The 20,131-nt window shown below is 41.8% G+C and overlaps 1 protein-coding gene across 4 annotated transcripts in view; it reads left to right on the top strand.

Moving 5' to 3' along the window:
- The first annotated feature begins 529 nt into the window (after window positions 1-529).
- Window positions 530-20,131, top strand: part of WDR20 (WD repeat domain 20) — a 65,644-nt gene continuing 46,042 nt past the window's right edge. For all 4 annotated transcript variants that reach the window (XR_016281027.1, XM_089522560.1, XM_089522563.1 and 1 more), the window contains exon 1: window positions 530-878. Coding sequence is in view for 3 of the 4 variants with exons in the window: in XM_089522560.1 (XP_089378686.1) it covers window positions 612-878 (267 nt within the window). In the remaining variant the exon portion in view is untranslated. The remainder of the gene's footprint in view (window positions 879-20,131) is intronic.

Below are 20,131 nucleotides of genomic sequence, written 5' to 3' on the forward strand. Positions count from 1 at the left end.
GAAGTAGTTTTGTGTCTTTTGTGGTGTGCCTTCAGGTCATTTATTATTATTATTATTATTATTAAACTTTATTTATAAAGTGCTGTAGGTTTACACTGCAAGTTATGGCGACTCTAATGGGGCTCATCCTTGGCCCAGGGCAGTTAAAACGGCCTGAAAGTGGATTATCTCTGCAGTGTGTCGTGTATCACAACGATGAGGGCAACCGTTGCTTGCCACTGCGCATGCGTACTACTTCCTTAGCCGTGGCTCCTCAGCCCAGCCTCAGCATCAGACCTATTGCGCCTGCGCGGAGCCTCAGCACCCTTCTCCATAGGCCGAGCTACTGCGCCTGCGCGGAGCCTCAGCACCCTTCTCCAGAGGCCGAGCTACTGCGCCTGCGCGGAGCCTCAACACCCTTCTTCAGAGGCCGAGCTACTGCGCCTGCGCGGGGCCGCGGTAAACAGGGGCAGGGCCGAGGCTCCTCCCCCTTGGGCGCGAGCGCCTCTCTGTAGTCTCCTTTCGGTGCCGGACCGGGAGGGACGCGTTCTTCCTCTCCTCTTGGATCGCGCCTGCGCGCTGGCCCTTACATCCGGGCACTGGAGGGGAGGGGAGGAGGGGGCCCAGGATGAATGCTCCTTTCCAAGATGGCGGCGGAGGGAGGAGGAGGGAAGGAGATGAACGAGATTAAGACCCAGTTCACCACCCGCGAGGGGCTCTACAAGCTGCTCAGCCACTCCGAGTACAGCCGCCCCAACCGGGTGCCCTTCAACTCCCAGGGCTCCAACCCGGTCCGCGTCTCCTTCGTCAACGTCAACGACCAGAGCGGCAACGGGGACCGGCTCTGCTTCAATGTCGGCCGGGAGCTCTACTTCTACATCTACAAAGGGGTCCGGAAGGTAAGGGCTGCATCCGCACTGGGGTATAACCCGGGTTGGAACCGCTTTAACTCTTTTCCTGGATCAAGGCTATGGAATTCTGGGAGTTGGAGTTTGTTTGGGGCCCGGAGCGGAGCGGAGCCAGCCCTGTCATGGCCAAGCGTCTTCAGAGGGGTTTTGCCGTGAGGAGGCTGAGAGAGTGTGACTCGACCCAGGCCTCTCAGTGGGCTTCCAAGGCTCAGCTCCAGAGTTGTTGTCCACAACTCAAAGCACTCTCCTTTAATATTCATCGATAGCCCGTCCTTTAGAAACGTCCTCAGAGCGGCTTAGAGATCAGTAGACAGTTCCCTGCCCTCAGGCTCCAGTCTAAAAACATGGCACACAAGGGAAGGGGATTACGTCCAGCAGACTTTGCCTCAGGGGTCCAAAAGACACCTGCTTTAACTGCCCTGGCTCATTGTTAGGGAATCCTGGGAATTGTAGTTTGTTGTGGCACCAGAGCTCTCTGGCAGAGAAGGCTAAATGTCTCACAAAACTACAGTTCCCAGGATTCCCTAGCATTGAGCCAGGGCAGTTAAAGCGGTCTCGAACTGGGTGATTTCTGCAATGTGTTTTGGGTCTGCTTCTCTCCTCTCTGCCAGGGAGGCCAGGGCCATGGCAGTTGGCTTAGAGAGAGGGTCTTTTTCCTGTCCCTGAGCCAAGATACAAGATAGAGATACTGAAAGAGGTCTCTGGCAAGGAGTGAGGGGGCTCTGAGCAGACACACAGTTCCATGGGTAGATGGACACAGACTGATTTCGCCATTGCGGTGTATCAGGCTGGGTAAACGTAGCCATTTAGATATTGTTGGACTCCATTTCTAACCCAGGATCCAACCCTTAGACATCCCTTGTGGGTTTACATGCGCCAGCTGGGATTTGAACCCTGGTCTCCAGAGTCACCGTCCAATGCTCAAACCACACTGGCTGTCCTTTGTCAGCGTTGAAGCCTGTAAAGAGCCTTTCTTTTCCTGTATGTTCCTTCAGTCTTACGCAGGTAGGAAGTGGCACTCTCATATCAAATGACTGATAGGATTCCCTCCTTCCCTTGGCTGGGTTGAGGCTTTTCCTTTTCTTTCCTGGCTCCTCAGTGATGCAGCTTATGCAGGGTTCTTAATGCTGTGGAAAAAGAATGACGAGTTCTTTGGTTTGGAAAGTTTTGATGCAGCTCACCCATCTCTGGAAGTTTGTGTGGGCTGAACATGGCTTGTTGTGGCTGTTGTTAATGGCTGTCAAGTTGATCTCAGCTCATGGTGACTCTGTGGATGAGACATCTCCAAGACCCCCTCTCCTCAATCTGTTTGCTCAGCTCCTAGAGTCTCAGGCCTGTGTCCTCCTTGATCCAGTCTGTCTATCTGGCATGTGGTCATCTTCTCTTTCTACTGCCTTTCCTAGCATTGTCATTTCAATGATGATATGTTTTCTCATAATGTGGCTAAAGTGTGACAGTCTCAGTTTGATCATCTTGACCTCCAGGGAGAGTTCAGGCTTGATATGTTCTACAACCAATTTGTTTGTCTTCTTGGCCTACAACTACGCTGCAGAAATAATCCAGGTTGACACCACTTTTAACTGCCATGGATCATTGCAATGGAATTCTGGGAATTGTGGTTTTGTGAGACATTTAGCTTTCTCTCTCAGAGAGCTCTGGTGCCACAACAAACTACAATTCTCTGAAATCCACAGCATTCAGCCATGGCAGTTAAAGTGGTGTCAACCTGGATTATTTCTGCAGTATGCATACAGCCTGGGCTGTCCATGGTATTATTATTATTAATCTTTATTTATGAAGCGCTGTAAATTTACACAGCGCTGTACATACAATCTTTTTAACTGGACGGTTCCCTGCCCTCAGGCTTACAATCTAAAAAGACCTGACACAGAAGGAGAAGGGAGTGGGGAAGGTAGCCTCAGCACTCTTCTCAAATGAATTGATTTTCTTTCTGTCAGCTTTCTTCACTGTCCAGCTCTCACATTCGTCCATGGTGACGGGGAATATAGTGCCTTCCACAATCCTCACATTAGTGTTCAGAGTTATAGCTTTACCGTTTAAGATCTTGCTCAGTTCTTCCATAGAAATTGATAGAATAACTGATACGACTCCTTCCTTTGGTTTGGTGGAAGGGTTTTCCTGGCTCCTCAGTGACACAGGTTACAGGCTACACAGGATTTTTAATACCATTAAAGCCATTCTCTCTTTTTTTTAAACAGTCAGCAAAGATGGCTTGTTCCTTGCCTTGGAAAGTTTTGATGCAAATGAGTCTTCTCAGGGAGCACAAATGATATCTCTGGACATTTTTGTGGGCTGAACATTAGATGACTTTAGAATGGTTATTTAAGCTCTTGAGGGGCGGAAGGTGAGGGCAATGGGATAGAGCCCTTTTCTTCTGTTGTTTACTTATTTATTAAAACAAAGCGTTCTTAGTCAAATTTGTTTTGGTGCTCCAGAAATCTTGAGACTTCCAAGAACTATGTCTTTCTCTTTGAGGAGAAAGTTGTGCTGTCTTTATTGTTCTGTGCAATACTATTCTTGTTCTTCATTTATAGCAGGTCTGCACAACATGTGGCCCGAGGGCTGAATCCAGCCCACCAAAGAATTTTGGGAGACCCACCAGGATGTAGAACAACTTCAAGGCTCCTCCACTGCTCAGCCTTCTCCTGAGGAGAGTGGCATGCAGAGGAGGAAGGGCAAATGCTCACCCTGCGTGGCTTCTCTACTACCCAGCTTTCTCCTGAGGAGAAGGCTGGACAGAGGAGGAGGAAGAGGAGCAAATGCTTGCCCCTCAGGGCCCCTCCATCACTCAGCCTTCTCCCAAGGAGAAGGCTGGGCAGAAGAGGAGAAGGATGGGCAAGGCTCCTTTGCTGCTTGGCTTTCTCTTGCAGAGGACTACGCAGAGGAGGAGGAGGACAAAATTAATATTAATTATTGTTAATTAATAAATATTAATATTAAAACCTATCTGCATCCCAAAAAGTTTACCCTATTTTAATTTTGGTCCCTACCTACTGCCAACTTGTGGAGGCCTGATTTATTGGATAAATGAAACCTGGATGTGTGCATTAGTATCTAATGGGAGCTCAGTGCAGAATGTCAGTCAAACAATATAGTTAGTGGCAGCACTTTGAGATCCACTACTATTTTTTTAACATTTGGTTTTAATCAGAATGTCTGGAATTCTTATTGTTGAAATAGCGGGGTTTCAGCAAAGTTTGTTTTGGGATTAGATGTGGAGTTCTCCAAGTAGTGAGAATGTATGTGCACTTAATGTTAAGAGTAGGTGCTCATGTGAGAGTCCTATAGAAACAACTTTCACAGCCCTTCTCTTGTTATCATTGTTTAATTTGCTTGCTGATACCTTTTAGGAAATCTATACTTACTGTATATACTCATATATATGTCTAAAAATCTTAGTCAAATAATTGACCTCAAAAACCTAGGTCAACTTATCCAAGAGTCAATGTAAATACTATATTTTCACTCTTATTTAAAAAGGGAACAGAGTGCCATTTGCCCTGGAAGCACTGACCTCCCTCTACTTTCTCTTGCATCCAGGCTTTAGTGTGAGACAAAACAGTTATACCTGCCATAATTTTGCACAATCTTTGGCATTGTGTTCCTTTGCTTCATCATTTAGATCTTTTGTTGCATGTCTCTACGTTTTAACCTCAATTTATCCAAGGGGTCATGGCAAAATCCATAATTCTGCCTCCAAAATTTGCCCTCGACATATACGTGAGGTCGACTTATAGTCGGGTATATATAGTACATATGTATGGGTCATGTGTAAATCTGATGAGAACCTTAATACGTTTTAAAGAAGTGTAGGCATAAATCTCAGGTCTGCTAAATTACACTGAAATACCTATTTCTTTCTTGGTGGTAGTTTTATTGTGAGTTAAATATGGACATCTTTGGTTGGGGATCTATGTGTTTACTTACAATGTAAGCCCTTACAGACAGTAAAACGTGAAATCTTGTACACAAGCATCTGTGCAGTATATCTGTAAGGCCTTGTATTTGAAAAAGGATTAAAATTCTTGGAACTTGTCTCTGTAAAAACAGGAGTATGCTAACAAATACTGAATATTAAGTTTAGTGGAATTGTTTCTTACTTTGATGAAGACTACTGACAAATGTTACTGGTTTGAAATTTATACTTTCTATGGATCTTCTTGGCAAATTGCTTTGGCCAATAATTCAAGAAACGTATTAAATGATTGGCTCATCTTTTCTCAGATATAGTCTATACAAGTTGAGTATCCTTATTCAAAATGCTTGAGTCTAGTGATGTTTTGGTTTCGGGTTGGTTTTTTTTGGATTTTGGAATATCTGCATTTGTATATATATACATAATGAGATATCTTGAAAATGAGACCCAAGTCTAAACACAAAATATATTTGTTTCATATACCCCTTATACACATAGCCTGAAGATAGTTTTATACAGTATTTTTAATAATGTTGTTCATGAATTGGGTATATTTAACCTGGAGAAGAGAAGGTGAAGAGGTGATATGCTAGCCCTGTTTAAATATTTGAAAGGGTGTCATATTGAGGATGGAGCAAGCTTGTTTTCTGCTGTTTTGGAAAATAGGACCCTTAGCAGTGGGTTCAAACTAGAGGAAAAGAGATTCCACCTCAACATTAGAAAGAACTTCCAGACAGTAAGAGCTGTTTGAGAGTGGAACACACTCCCTCCAAGAGTGGTGTGGTTTTTTTCCTTTGGAGGTTTTTGAACAGAGGCTGGATGGCCATCTGCTTTGATTGTGAGTTTCTGCATGGCAGGGGATTGGCTTGGATGGCCCTTGTGGTTTCTTCCAGCTCTGATTTTATGAACCATCAGAAAGCTAAGGTGTCACTATCTCAGCCATCCTTGAATAAAGTTTTGGTTTTTGGAATATTGTTAATTTTGGAATGCCAGCTAAAGGGAACACAATGTATAATAGATTCAGATTGGTTTTTCAAATAGAACATTTGCCATCTAGCGCTACTTTCAGCAACATATTTTCAGTACGTCACTAAACTTCAGTGTACAGGCTATAATATTTTGCCACCTTGTGCAGTTTTTTCACCACACTGTAGAAAATAGTAATAATGTGGATATATAGTACAGATCTTGAAGTGTCTTCTCACAAGCAAGAAACAGTCAACAGAACAACCATGGCTTTCCTCTTAATTGAAAAGGAATATTTTAAAGCACATTATCTACAGTAAGCTTTGTTTGTGTAAGGTTTTAAAAGACAGTGTGTTGACATCAGCCAATATTTCCCTATATTGCTATATCCAGAGATACTTGTGACCTTAAAAGTGCTTGAAGACACTGTTAGATGGTGGTATTCAGGCTTATAAAAAGTGCTATAGATAATCTATGCTGATATGGATAGGACACCTTTTCTTAGGTTACTTGAGATCATGAAAAGGAAAGGGGGAAAGAAATCTTTCAGCACCTTTAAGACTTATATATGTTGGTACGAGCTTTTGCAGATTTCATTCCATTCTTGAGATGCACTGAGAGAGAAACTGTAGCCATATTTGATGCAACAGGTGACATATATGTCAAGAACAGCCTTCCCCGACTTGATACCCTGCATATATACAGAAATAGAGCTTCCATTATCCCATGCCAGCATGGGCAGCGTCAGCATAGTGAATAGTTGTAGCCCCAGATTACTCGAAGGTGCTAGGTTGGGACAGGATAGTCTAGAGAATTTATTATTTTTATCATTGAGTGTTGCGTTGAATCTGTTAAAGAGACTTTTTTGTGTAAAATGGGTGTTCACTGGTTCAGGTGATAAATTATAGACTGTTAGACAAGTTTTCAAAGAAATCACTGTAAGTAAGGAACCTGTGTGGCGTAGTAGTTTGAGTGTTGCACTAGGACTCTGGGAGACCAAGGTTCAAGTCTTCGATTGGCTATGGAAACTAATCGAGTGACTTTGGACAAGTCTCAGCCTCAGAGGAAGGCAGTGGCAAGCCCCCTTTGAAGATATCTTGCCAAGGCAACCTGTTCAGAAAGGACTTGAAGGCACATAACAACAGCAAAGGAAACTTGAACATTAATGTGGCTTTAGAAAACATAGTTTCGCTTAGAATTTATACTGTTCCAATCAGAGATTAAGTACTAAATAAATACTGGGGTTTTCTAGCCTTTGAATTTTTTAATCATAGAATCGTAGAGTTGGAAGATACCACTAGGGCCATCCAGTCCAACCCCCTGCCATGCAGGAAATCCAAATCAAAGCATCCCTGACAGATGGCCATCCAGCCTCTGTTTAAAGACCTCCAAGGAAGGAGACTCTATCACCCTCCGAGGGAGTGCGTTCCACTGTCGAACAGCCCTTACTGTCAGGAAGTTCCTCCTAATGTTTAAGTGGAATCTCTTTTCCTGTAGCTTGCATCCATTGTTCTGGGTCCTGTTCTCTGGAACAGAAGAAAACAAGCTTGTTCTCTCCTCAATATGACATCCCTTCAAATATTTAAACAGGGCTATCATATCACCTCTTAACCTTCTTTTCTCCAGGCTAAACATCCCCAGCTCCCTAAGTCGTTCCTCATAGGGCATGGTTTCCAGACCCTTCACCATTTTTGTCCCCCTCCTTTGGACACGCTCCAGTTTCTCAATGTCCTTTCTGAATTGTGGCGCCCAGAACTGGACACAATATTCTAGGTGGGGCCTGACCAAAGCAGAATACAATGGCACTATTACTTCTCTTGATCTAGACACTATACTTTTATTGATGCAGCCTAAAATTGCATTGGTCTTTTTAGCTGCCGCATCACACAGTTGACTCATGTTCAACTTGTGGTCTACTTGGACTCCTAGATCCCTTTCACACGTAGTTTCATTCAGCCAGGTGTCACCCATCCTATATCTGTGCATTATATTTTTCCGCCCTAAGTGCAATACCTTACATTTCTCCATGTTGAATTTCATTTTGTTAACTTTGGCCCAGCTTTCTAGTCAGATCTGCCGGGAAGCAATTACTGAGAGTTCCAGACGCGCAATATGTTATAACAACGCAGAGGGCCTTTTCCACCTCGGCCCCTCAGCTCTGGAACTCGCTTCCCGGCGAGCTCCGCTCGACCACCTCCCTTGACCAGTTTAAAAAGGGGTTAAAAACCTTTTTATTCCAACAGGCTTTCCCCTAACTGTCCTCGATGCTGCCTCCCCTCCCCCCCACTGTTATTGCACTGTTATTGTTTTATTATTATTATTATTATTAACCTTTATTTATGAAGCGCTGTAAATTTACACAGCGCTGTACATGCAATCTTTTTAGTTAGACGGTTCCCTGCCCTCAGGCTTACAATCTAAAAAGACATGACACAGAAGGAGAAGGGAGTGGTGACGGGAAAGGGTAAGAGGTCCAGCAGTTCCTCTCAACCTCCGAGGCCTGGACCAAGGCAGATGGACAGGAGGGAGGGCTTGGCTTCAAAATGGAAGGTTAATCATTATCCAGGGAAAATACATACTCACAAGTAGGATAATACATATACAGTACAGAGCAATACAAGAAGTGGATCGATAAACAGTCAACAACAGAACATCAGATAGTAAGCGACAATTATGTGATGCCTGGGAAGGCTTCTCTGAACAGGATGGTTTTCAACTCCGTTTTGAAGCTGGTTAAAGAAGTGATGGCTCTTGCTTGTGGAGGAAGAAGGTTCCAGGAGTGAGGGGCGGCAAGTGAAAAGGGGCGAATCCGGGATGGGGCAGAGGAAATCCTGGGCTGAGACAGGAACCCTTGACTACCAGAACGGAGGGCCCTGGTGGGAAGGTGAGGAGAAAGAAGGTCTGATAAGTAAGGAGGGGCCAGTCCATGGAGGGCTTTGAATGTCGACAGCAGGAGCTTATACTGAATGCGGAACGGGAGAGGGAGCCAGTGAAGGGATGCCAACACAGGAGAGATGTGGTCAGAGAGGTAGGTGGAAGTGATAATGCGTGCAGCTGAATGCTGGGCAGAGATTAAAGGACAAGCTAGCTGGACATTGTTATTTTAATCTGTGCTTGTTATTCTAACTGTAATTTTCTTGTTGGTTTTATTGTACTGTTGCATTTTATACTGTAAGCCGCCTTGATCTGCGGAAAGGCGGGATATAAATAATAATAATAATAATAATAATTATTATTAATTCAGGTCATTTTGAATCTTGATCCTGTCCTCTGGGGTATTAGCTATTCCTCTTAATTTGGTGTCATCTGCAAATTTGATAAGTATGCTCCCAATTCTGTCATCCAGGTCATTGATAAAGATGTTGAATAGCACTGGGCCCAGGACAGAGCCCTGTGGGAGCCCACTGGTCACTTCTCTCCAGGATGAAAAGGAGCCATTGTTGAGCACCCTTTGGGTTCGGCCGGTCAACCAGTTACAAATCCATGTAACAGTTATCTTGTTTGTTACTTGAAGATCTTTTCCAATGGAAATGGTTTCTTTAAAAGTTGTTGTTGGTTTCAGTGTTTACTTAGTTCTCAGGTAGTTGACTGCAAAACATTCTCTCAGGTTACTATTCTTTGCACACATTTTCACCATTGAAGATGGTGGGAGTTAACATGCATGAGATTACACAGTCAATTTCTGACCCGTACTTGAAGATTTCAGCCATTTAATCATTCTGCTTTATGTAGCCATATCTGAAAACAGATGGATTACATACCATTTCTTCTAAACTGAATTCTAATATTTATTTGAAATGAATAAAATAAATGTCTCCTGTCTTTGCACATCATAATCTCTTCAGGCTTTGAAGCTTCATGGCTTCGAATAAATAAATAAATGTCTAGGATATTTAAAGTGTTTGTAATATTTTATAGCATTTATTGTTGCTGATTTTATATATATATATATATATATATATATATATATATATATATAGCAAACAATGTGCATAGCATTTTGAAGAACAACAAAAAACTGAGCTCACAGAGCCGAACAAACATTTACAACATGAATATAATAAAACTAGCTACTTTTAAGTGTGCTCAAGGGCTTACAAGGACCCAGCAGAATTTTTGTTTCTTCCTTTTGTACAGCAAGTAACATCTATCACAAGCTTTGGTGTACAGAGGGGAAAAGGCAGAAATTCCACTGGGACCTTGCAAGCCCTTGAGCAAACTTAAAAAAAAAGCTTTGTGTTTATTCACATTGTAAATTAAATCATAAGCTCCTTGGGGTGGGACTTCTTTGTTATGTAAAATCACATGTGCATTGATGATGCTGGTACTTGAACTAGTTTCAAAAGCAGTTCGCTAGAAAGTGTGCAGACTGGTTTGCTGAGTGTGGTGCTCATTCCAGAGCTTCTTCCTAGTACATACAATTTGTGTGATTTGTTTTTTGTTTTGGATCCTAATATTCTAAATCATTTTTGCAAATTATATTTGGCTAGTAAAGTCTTTAAAACATCTCACTTCAGTTGTAATCAACATTATATTCAAACTTTCTAGGATTTGCGAGTTTTTCTAGGATTTCCTCCATATGTTCTAAGTGCTAGCACTTATTGCTGACAACAGATCTCATGATTCAATAAGGCAGATATAGTGCTCAGAACACATGCTTTGTTTTTTTCTTCGTTTGATTCATGGCACAGGATAGTTAAGATACAATCCCGTTCCTAATGTTAAAGGTTAAAATATTTTTAAACCATGTTCTTGATAGCAAGTACTCTTCTCCATTTGAATACTTCCTTTGAACATAGGATGTATTGATATTGTAGGGTGTGCAGCTGTGGCTGCAGTCCTGTGCCAACTCTGTTGTTGTTTGCCTTCAAACTACCTGGAAATAAGTTGCATTGTATGATACTTTCGTCATGCCTTTGGGAGAAGGCAGGGCATACACCAGTTAACTAAATAAATAGTAATCCTGGGTCCAAAACACACTGCAGAAATAATGCAGTTTGAAACCACTTTAACTGCCCTAGCTCACTGCTAGGGAATCCTGGGAATTTTGTGAGACATTTAGCCTTCTCTGTCAGAGAGCTCTGGTGCCACAATAAACAATTCTCAGGATTTTCTATCAGTGAACCAGGGCAGTTGAAGTGGTCTCAAACTGGATTATTTCTGCAGTATGTTTTGGACCTCAAGCAAAGTTTGAACAGGGCAGACTTGCCATTTAAAATATATTTTAGGTAAAGTGAACATTGTAATCCATGCTGGTGAGCGAATCAGATTCTAATTGTTACGTTTGTGCATGTGCTTAAATTGTGGTTAGTCTGAACAGTTTTTTGTGTGCAGATGTGTGCTGGCATTGTCTTTAGGTTAATTTTGAAGAACACGTTTGCTGAAATGAAGACTGTTCCTAAAGGGTTGTAATAGGCAGCCAAATCAAATGAAGTATAGAAAATTCAGGCACTGCAGATCTGCTGTAAGATGTTCCTGCTTACTGAGGAGTCTGTCTCTAATGTTCTTGCCTGTCAAGGCAATCTGTTGATAAATAGTGACTGGGAAACTTATATCTGTTAAGTAGTGATCCTGGGTTTTGTTCATAAGTGTTTGAAAGCTTAACCTACACAGAGAGAAGTTCTTGTAGAAATGTCTTGGTTCTGCTGTTCTTGTCTGTATCTACCTGGTGACAAATACTTTTGAAGTCAACCTTATATATTAGTGAGGACTCCGGATTTCCCGGTGATTATGTGTGCAACAAATAGAGAACACGCGTTATCTTTTTTTGGCCCCATGTAACTTAGAATTTATTTGACTTTGTATCTGCTTGAATACACAGCAGCAGTGTCTTGAAATCATAATTGTATTTTAAAGTGCCCCTGCATGTTTTATATAGCCAGCTATAACAACTATTGTGTCCTTTTTAAATATTGTTATGGAAAGTTGAATTATAATAGGGATGGGCTGACTTGCACTTTTGTGGTGTAATTTATTTCTTGTGAATCCCAATTATCAGTTCTGCATTTTAAACAGAGAAAATGAGTATGTCCAGAGTCTTTGACAAGTTAAGGCATAACTAATCTTCTTTAAATACACTATGTACACTCTTACTTAAGAAATGCACAGCAGGTTCTGTATTGATGTGGGCAAACTTCATCAAGTCTGGGCCCCAATTTTCTGCCCCCCAGGCATCCTTTGTTATTCTTGTGTGCCTTCAATTCATTTCTGGCTTATGGCAACCCTAAGGTGAACCTGCCAGAAATTGACCGTAGAATTGCACTGAAGGACCGGAGGGCTTACAAATGCCTGGAGAAGTGTTCTGTCTAGGAATTTCGTGGTCCTCCAGCGCAACTTCTGGCGGACACTGGCCATAGAGTTGTATTGGAAGACGTAGAGATTCCTAGAGAGAACCTATCAAATTGTGAATAATGAAAGATGCAAAAGTCAACACCATAAATGTGAAGGCTGACTATACATCAGAGAGGCATCCAAGGGAACAATGTTTTAGTAATGGGTAACCTTAGTTATCTTCATGTCATCTGGCTAAATTCATATACCCATCACCAAAAAGAGGATTCTTAATTATTGTTGTCCATGGATCTGACAAGGGAGAAAGTGGTCTTGGACTTAATTCTAAATGCTGCTCAGGATTTAATATGAGATGTGTGTGTTGCTGATAATTGTTGAGTGGTGTGCCTTCAAGTCATTTCCTGCTTATAACAACTCTAAAGCAACCCAATAATAATAATAATAATAATAATAATAATAATAATAATAATAATATATGCTGCCCAATCACTTTCATGGGATGTTCATGGCAAGATTTGTTCAGAGGAGGTTTGCCATTCCCTTCCCCTGAGAGCATGTAACTTGCCCAAGATCACACAGTGGGTTTCATGCCCGAGCAGGGAATCAAACCCTCATCTGCAGAGCCAGTGTCTAATGCTCAAACCACTACATCACACTGTCTCTCTGCAGGCTGTTAGAAATGCCCCCCAAATGGTTTTAACCCCACTAGTGTGCCACTCTAACCTATTTTTAAAAGTGTGTTGCTGCTCTTGGAGTCTTCTAGTAGAGATAACCCACCCTTTTTATCAGAAGAAGGGCAGTTTGAAGTTGTTGAGAGTGATGGGAGCTTCACTGGCCCCAGCGCTGCAATTTCTTTCCCAGTATAGTTTGGTTTGCAAGAGTTCCAAAAGCCAATAGAGGGCTTACCAGAAATGGGCTCGCTCTTCACCATTATCTTCTACCCACCTTTCATTTGCCTTCTACCCACCAGCATCTAGCAAAAGGTTTAAGTAGACATTGGAAATGCAGTCTTTCCCAGAATGACATTTATACTAGATCCTTGTGTGTCTTGATAAATATTATTTTTACTACAGTAGAGTTGGAAGAGACCATAAGGGCTCTCCAGTCCAGCCCCCTGTCATATAGGAACACACCATTGTAGCATCCCTGACAGATGGCCATCCAGCCTCTTCTTAAATTGTGTTAACTGTGCATGAAGGCTAATAATGTTAATAACTTAATCATATGCAGTTTCTGATCTCCATGGAGACATAACAATGCTTGTTTAATTGTCTTGGCTTTCTGGGTTGTCTTGACTTTCTGTGTATAGGGCAACATGTTTTAAGTAGTTGCCTACTGATAAGATACTACTTGCTCCTGAATTCAAAGGCAGATGATCTGTTATTTACAGCTGCACTTGGTAAGAGTCCTAGACTGTGTTTTATGCATCCCATAGAGCCCCAGACTGTGGTTTAGGTGGTTGACAAATGTACAGTCTCACTGGCTTATAGAATTTTGTATTTTGTGACTTGCATTTCTTCGATTGGAGTCAACACTTCCTTTTCCACGTAAACAATGTTTCTTTAGGGAGGTTAATTCAACATATTGTGCCAGTGATGAGCATTGGATAAAATTTGCAGTGTCTGGCCTAGTTGATTTGGAAAGAAATATAGATACTCTTGCTGTATGAAAGCTGCAGCACGCTCCTCTCAAGTTTACTCTCCAGAAAGTTCCATTTTGTTAAGCAGGGCTAACTTGGGAGTAGACACCCATAGGACTGTTTCCTAAATTCATTACAAAAAGTTCTTCCAAAGGTACTACGTTGTGTAGTAGTTCAGTCTATGAATTTCAGTCCATGCTTCATTTATTATTGTAGATACAGCATTGTTTTTTAAAAATAGTCTGGACATTACAGTTGGTCTAGGTTACAGCAACTATTGCGATGTGTTTATTATTAACATTAAACTATCCTAATTGACTGCTGATTACAGAACCCGTCATTTTGAAAAATATGCCTGTTTTCATCAAAATCAGTCTGGCAAAACATACTATTTTGCCTCGGGGCTAATCTAGGTGTGACAGCAGCAGCCACACCTGTCCCTGCCCTAATAACATACAGAATGTGGGGGCATTTCTTTGCCTGACCACCATCCCACCCAATTCTGGTATTCGAAGTGAGATGTGCTGCAAAGAAGTATTTGGGAATAAGGAGCTTTGGATGGGGAAGGAAAGTTTATCCTCACATACCCATATGCACCTGATTATCTATCTGATTTTTGCTTGGATAGTTGATTTTGTTGTTTTTAATTGCTGCCTGTTTATTTTAACCAATTCTATTTTATATTATTACCTGTTGTTTTATATGTATTTTGTAGATTGTACGCCATTGGCAGGTTTCAATTTTTATTGATTTGATCATTTGTATGTACAGCACTGTGTACATTTACAATGCTATAAAACTAAACTATAGTAATAATAATTGATAAAATTAAGCCCCCAATCTTTCCTGGCTTGGATTTTTTTATTTGCCCTTTTCTCTGATTTTTAAAAATTGACTCCAGATTTTGAAAATCCCAATTGAAAGAAAAGTTACACAGCAGGGGAAAATCTTTTTGGCCTTAACTCCATTATTTGGAGAGAGAGTACAACAATTTGCCTGCTTCTGAAATTTTTGTTTAATGTAGTGGTAGTCACCACAGTTCTTGAGACCTTTATGTATCCTTGTTTGGGCATCTTCTTATTTTAGTATTTGAGTGTGTATACCTTGAGCAAGATCTCAGCTGATGGAATGGTAGAATTAAGCGCCATCAGGAGGGAGGAATCTCCCATCACTTCAGGCTTTCGTGTGCTCCCCAAACCAGCTCTGGAGGTCTTGGGAGCACTTCCAAACCTTCTTTTTTGGTGTGTGCAGGGTGATATGAAACTGCTCAGAGGGAAAAGTAAAGAAGACATTTGGCCAGTTTTTGATTTAGGTCCTTAAAACAAAACTTCACAGCTATTTGTATGGAGGGTCTTCATAGTATGAGGTAGTCAGGTATCTGAGTATGATATAAAATGATATTAAAACTTTCTCAGTGAGGTAAAACTGACTTCATTCTTTTTAATGCTTGGAATCTGAACTAATTGAAAAAGGAGTTAAGCAGATTTCAAGAGTCAAGGAGTAGTTTGAAGCTGTAAAATCTGTCAGTAGTTTGTGAAGACTGAAGAAGTCAGAAGACGAACAACTAATCATATGTTGTTATATAACTTAATTGGTTACCAGAGTTCAAACTATTGAGACGCGTTAGTCAGAAGAACATAAGGAAAGAGCTTCTCGATCAGACCAAATGCCTGTCTAGTTCAGCATTCTGTTTCTCATTTCTAGTAAGCCTGCAAGCAGATTATGAGACAAAAGCATTTCCCACTTGTATTTCCTGGCAACTACTGAGAGGGACTCTGTCTTAATATTGGAGGTAGGATATAGCCATCATTTACACGCTATCATGCCCTCACTATTGATAGTATTATCTTTCATGCATTTGTCTGAGCTGGTGGCCATTGCTGCAGTTTGTGGTGGTGAATTCCATAGTACAAGTGTGCATGGGTGAAAAGCATCATTTTGTCTTACCTTGAATCTTGCTTGCCATTTTCCAAAGTCTTTTAGCAGTACTTTTATTTGTGAGAAGTTATTTCTTCTGCAATACATAGTGATTGTGTTGGACTTCCTTGGCAGTTTTCCACACATATAAATTAAATTTGATAGCACTGTGGTCACTGTTTCCCGTCTCGGCTGACATGAAGATTGAGATATCTGAAAACTGAAGACAGAATCTGGGGACTGTCCCAAATAAGCAAGAGTTCTTTGCTTTTAAATTCTGGAAATGAAATGCTATGGAAACTAAAGAGATGTGGGCAAATTTATTCTCTTTTGAAGATTACATTCACTGTTTTGTTTCTTAACCCGAGACTGCTGAAATAGAGAAATGATGTCCTTCATCTTGGCTGCTAAGCTACCCTTGTCTGTATTCCAAATATTGTACAAATGGTATTTATCAAGGTGCAAAATGAGTGTGATTCTGTATACAGGTGGGACTTTTAGAAATAAACAGGTATGTAACACAAATGAAATGCATCACTTGTACAAACATTCTAGGCCACAGGGGGACCTAAGGAGGAGAAATGTGGAATCTGCAGTTCCCAACGCCATGGAGCTTGGAGTTCCTTTAAGAAAGAAGGTATTAAATAGCATTTTAAATCTTTGTTTTTAAATATATTTTTAAACTGAGCCTGTAGTACACAGTTTCATGGCAGGGGGTTGGACTGGATGGCCCTTGTGGTCTCTTCCAATTCTATGGTTCTGTGATTCTGTAGCTTACTGCTCACTACCTAGGAAATGTAGTTTTGAAGCAACTTTGTTATGCTACACGCGAATAAACCTTCCCAATGCTTACATATGCATGGTGCCTGCAAATTAATTTAGCATAGGTATCATGCATTTCTATTGTAATCATGATGGTATGATACAAATAAATCTATAATCTCATTGTGCTTTGTTTACGTTGTGACTGTTGGTTTTAAATTCATATTCAACTCATGAGGAATAGACTTATATAATTTTATATAAACTATACATCATCCTGGTAATTTACTGTATCTGTTATGGTTTGTTCAGATTTATTTCCTGTTTTGGCTGTTGAACATAATGGATCAGTTTGGATAGTCACAGTGCTAAGTATTGTTTAGTTACTCGTTGTCCTATGAGAGAGCATCCTCCACACCCTATTGTTCCTTATAGAATCAGTGTGTTGGAAGAGTCCACAAGGGCCACCTAGTCCCATCTCACTGCCATACAACCAAAGTGCTCCTTAAAAGACAGTTGTTCAACCTCTGTTTAAAGACTTCTCAAAAAGGAGAGTGCACTCCCCTTCCATGCAGTTTATTCCACTGTTAATTATTTTTTAAAGTTTTGGTGGAATCTGTTTTCTTTTAATTTGAATCCATTGGTTCATGTTTTGATTTTTGAAGCAGAAGAAAGCAAACTTGCTTGATCTTCAACATGACACAATGAAGGAAATGCTGTGGATATAGTATATTTTGATTTCAGTAAAGCCTTTGACAAGGTTCCCCATGATATTCTTGCAAGCAAGCTTGTAAAATGTGGGCTAGATAAGGCAATTGTTACATGGATTTGTATTTGATTGTCTGGCTGAACCCAAAGGGTGCTCGACAATGACTTCTTTCCATCCTGGAGAGAAGTGACCAGTGGGGTCCCACAGGGGTCTGACCTGGGCCCAGTGCTATTCAACATCTTTATCAATGACTTGGATGACAGAATTACTTATCAAACTTGCAGATGATACCAAATTAGGAGAAGAAGCTAACATCTCAGAGGACAGGATCAAAATTCAAAATGACCTGAATAAACTGGAATGCTGGGCTAAAGCTAACAAAAAATTATATTCAGCACAGAAAAATGTAAGGGCAGAAAAACGAAATGCATAGATATAGGATGGGGGACACCTGGTTTAAGGAGACTACATGTAAAAGGGATGTAGGAGTCCAAGTAGACCACAATCTGAACATGAGTTAACAATGTGATGATGCAGCTAAAAAGGCCAATGTAATTTTAGGCTGCATCAATAGAAGTATAGTGTCTACATCGAGGGAGGTAACAGTGCCACTCTATTCTGCTTTGGTCAGACCCCACCTGGAATACAGTGTCCAGTTCTGGGCTCCACAATTCAGAAAGGATGTTGAGAAACTGGAGCATGTCCAAAAGAGGGTGACTAATGGTGAAGGGTCTGGAAACCATGCCCTATGAGGAACAACTTAGGAAGCTGGGGATATTTAGCCTTGAGAAGAGAAGGTTAAGAGGTGATATGATAGCCCTGTTTAAATATTTGAAGGGATGTCATATTCAGGAGGGAGCAAGCTTGTTTTCTGCTGCTCCAAAGAACAGGACCCGGAACAATGGATGCAAGCTACAGGAAAACAGATTCCGCCTCAACATTAGGAGGAACTTCCTGATAGGAAGGGCTGTTCGACAGTGGAACATATTCCTTCAGAGCGTGGTGGAGTCTCTCCTTCCTTAGAGGTCTTTAAACAGAAGCTGGATGGCCATCTGTCAGGGATGCTTTGATTGAGAGTCCCTGCATGGCAGGGGGTTGGACTGGATGGCCCTTGCGGTCTCTTCCAACTGTACGATTCTATGATTCTATGACATCCTTTTAGGTATTTAAATATGGATTAGAAATCACACAATAAATCTGTGTGAAACCAGATCGAACTCCCTTGAAATTAATGGATTAATTTCAGTAATTAATAAATTAAAGTATTTCTTCACTGAGATTGCTACATTTCTAAGAATATATCCTTGTCATTTTAAAGAAGAACCCCAATGGACTCCTTCACACACTGGTCAACTCAGTAACTTCCACCAAATCCACAAACGTGCACATGAGGTCAGCAACGAGTCCCACAAAAATTGCTCCTCTGTAATGTGCTGCCACAAAACTAGGAGGCATCACTTAGCTACCACAATGCTATTTGTTAACAGACTCATCCAAGAGTTTAATCGCCATTTAAAGCCATCCAAACCAGTGACCATAACTAATCACAGTGTAAAGAAGTGGATTCCTATAGTTAATCATGTGGGGAACAGCACCTTCTTGTCAAACCTAAGCATACTGCTGACTTCATTAGGTGACCCTACCTGGCACTGTTCTAATACCAAGAGGCACAAAATTAAAAACCAGATGACACAGGCGCGTTACAGACTGCCCCTTTGAGGTGGCCTGTAGGCGCTGCTTTCCCCGGTGTATCGGGGCCTCAGCTGCCAGACCGGCAGTTTTCTGAGGCCCCGATTCGCCGCTTTCCAGGCTGCGGGGAAGCGGCAAAAGGCCGCTTCCCCGCAGCCTGGAAAGGGGTGTCCTTGGGGCTCCAAGCTCCAAGGACACCCCGCAGCGGTGGGGAGGAGGAGAAAGGGGCCGCTTGGCCCCTTTCTCCCTTGAGTCGCTGGGCGCAGCCATCTAAAGGCTGTGCCCAGCGACGCAAACCAGGAAGGAGCTCCGAAACGGAGCTCCTTCGTGCTCCGTGGAAAGGGCGCACTAAGCGCCCTGGTGCGGAGCAACGACGTCACATCCATGCCACCCCGTATAGAGGCGGCACGGTCGTGACGTCATCATGGCGGCCCCTATGTGGAAGGGGAGCCGCCATTTTGTACACACTCAGTCCGTACTAGGGTTAGGGGTGTCCGGAAATGACGCCCCTTTTTAACCCTAGTACGGACTGAGTCTGTACTTAAAGGCCCGTCTGTAACGGGCCACAGTCTATACAAAATCAACACAGGAGAGATAAAATTGGGGAATGAGATGAGAATACAGTCCTTCATTATCTAGTTTTCATAGCTTAAGCATGATTTTAGAAGACTCTTTCTCCTCTCACAGAATCATAGTCCAACCTCCTGCCATGCAGGAATACACAACTAAAGCACTCTCAAAAGGTGCCCATCCAATCTCTGCTTAAAGAGATGGAGAGTCCATCACGCTCTGAAGCAGCATATTCTGGTTGTGATCAGCTCTTATGATAAACAAAGTTCTTCTTAATATTTAGGTGATACCTTTTTTCTTGCAGTTTGAATCTGTTGATTCATTTTAGTCTCTGGAGCAGCAGAAAATAAGCTTGCTCCATCTTTTACATGACATCTCTTTAGATGTTTAAAGATAAGCTATCATGTCACATTTCAATCTTCTCTTCTCTAAGCTATAAATATCCAGCTGCCTAAACTATTCCTCATACGACTTACGGCCTGAACAGACAGGCCAAAATAAAGCTGCTTCTGGTCACTTTGGAGGTATGCTGTTTAAATGATACAGAGTCTTATGAGGCCGGAAGCTGCGCCAAAGCCATGCTCCAGTCCTAAGGACTGGAGCACAGCTTTGGCATAGCTTTTGGTTTCTTAAGATGTATGTGTCATTTAAGCAGCATACTTCCAAAGTGACCCCGAAGCAGCTTTATTTTGGCCTGTCTGTTTGGGCCCTTAGTTTCCTTTTGCCATCCTGGTGGCCCTTTCCTGAACGTGTTCCAGCTTATC

The sequence above is a fragment of the Sceloporus occidentalis genome, unplaced genomic scaffold (assembly GCF_023333645.1).
Source record: "Sceloporus occidentalis isolate IW3139 unplaced genomic scaffold, rSceOcc1.0.p SCAF_4, whole genome shotgun sequence".
Lineage (NCBI taxonomy): Eukaryota > Metazoa > Chordata > Lepidosauria > Squamata > Phrynosomatidae > Sceloporus > Sceloporus occidentalis.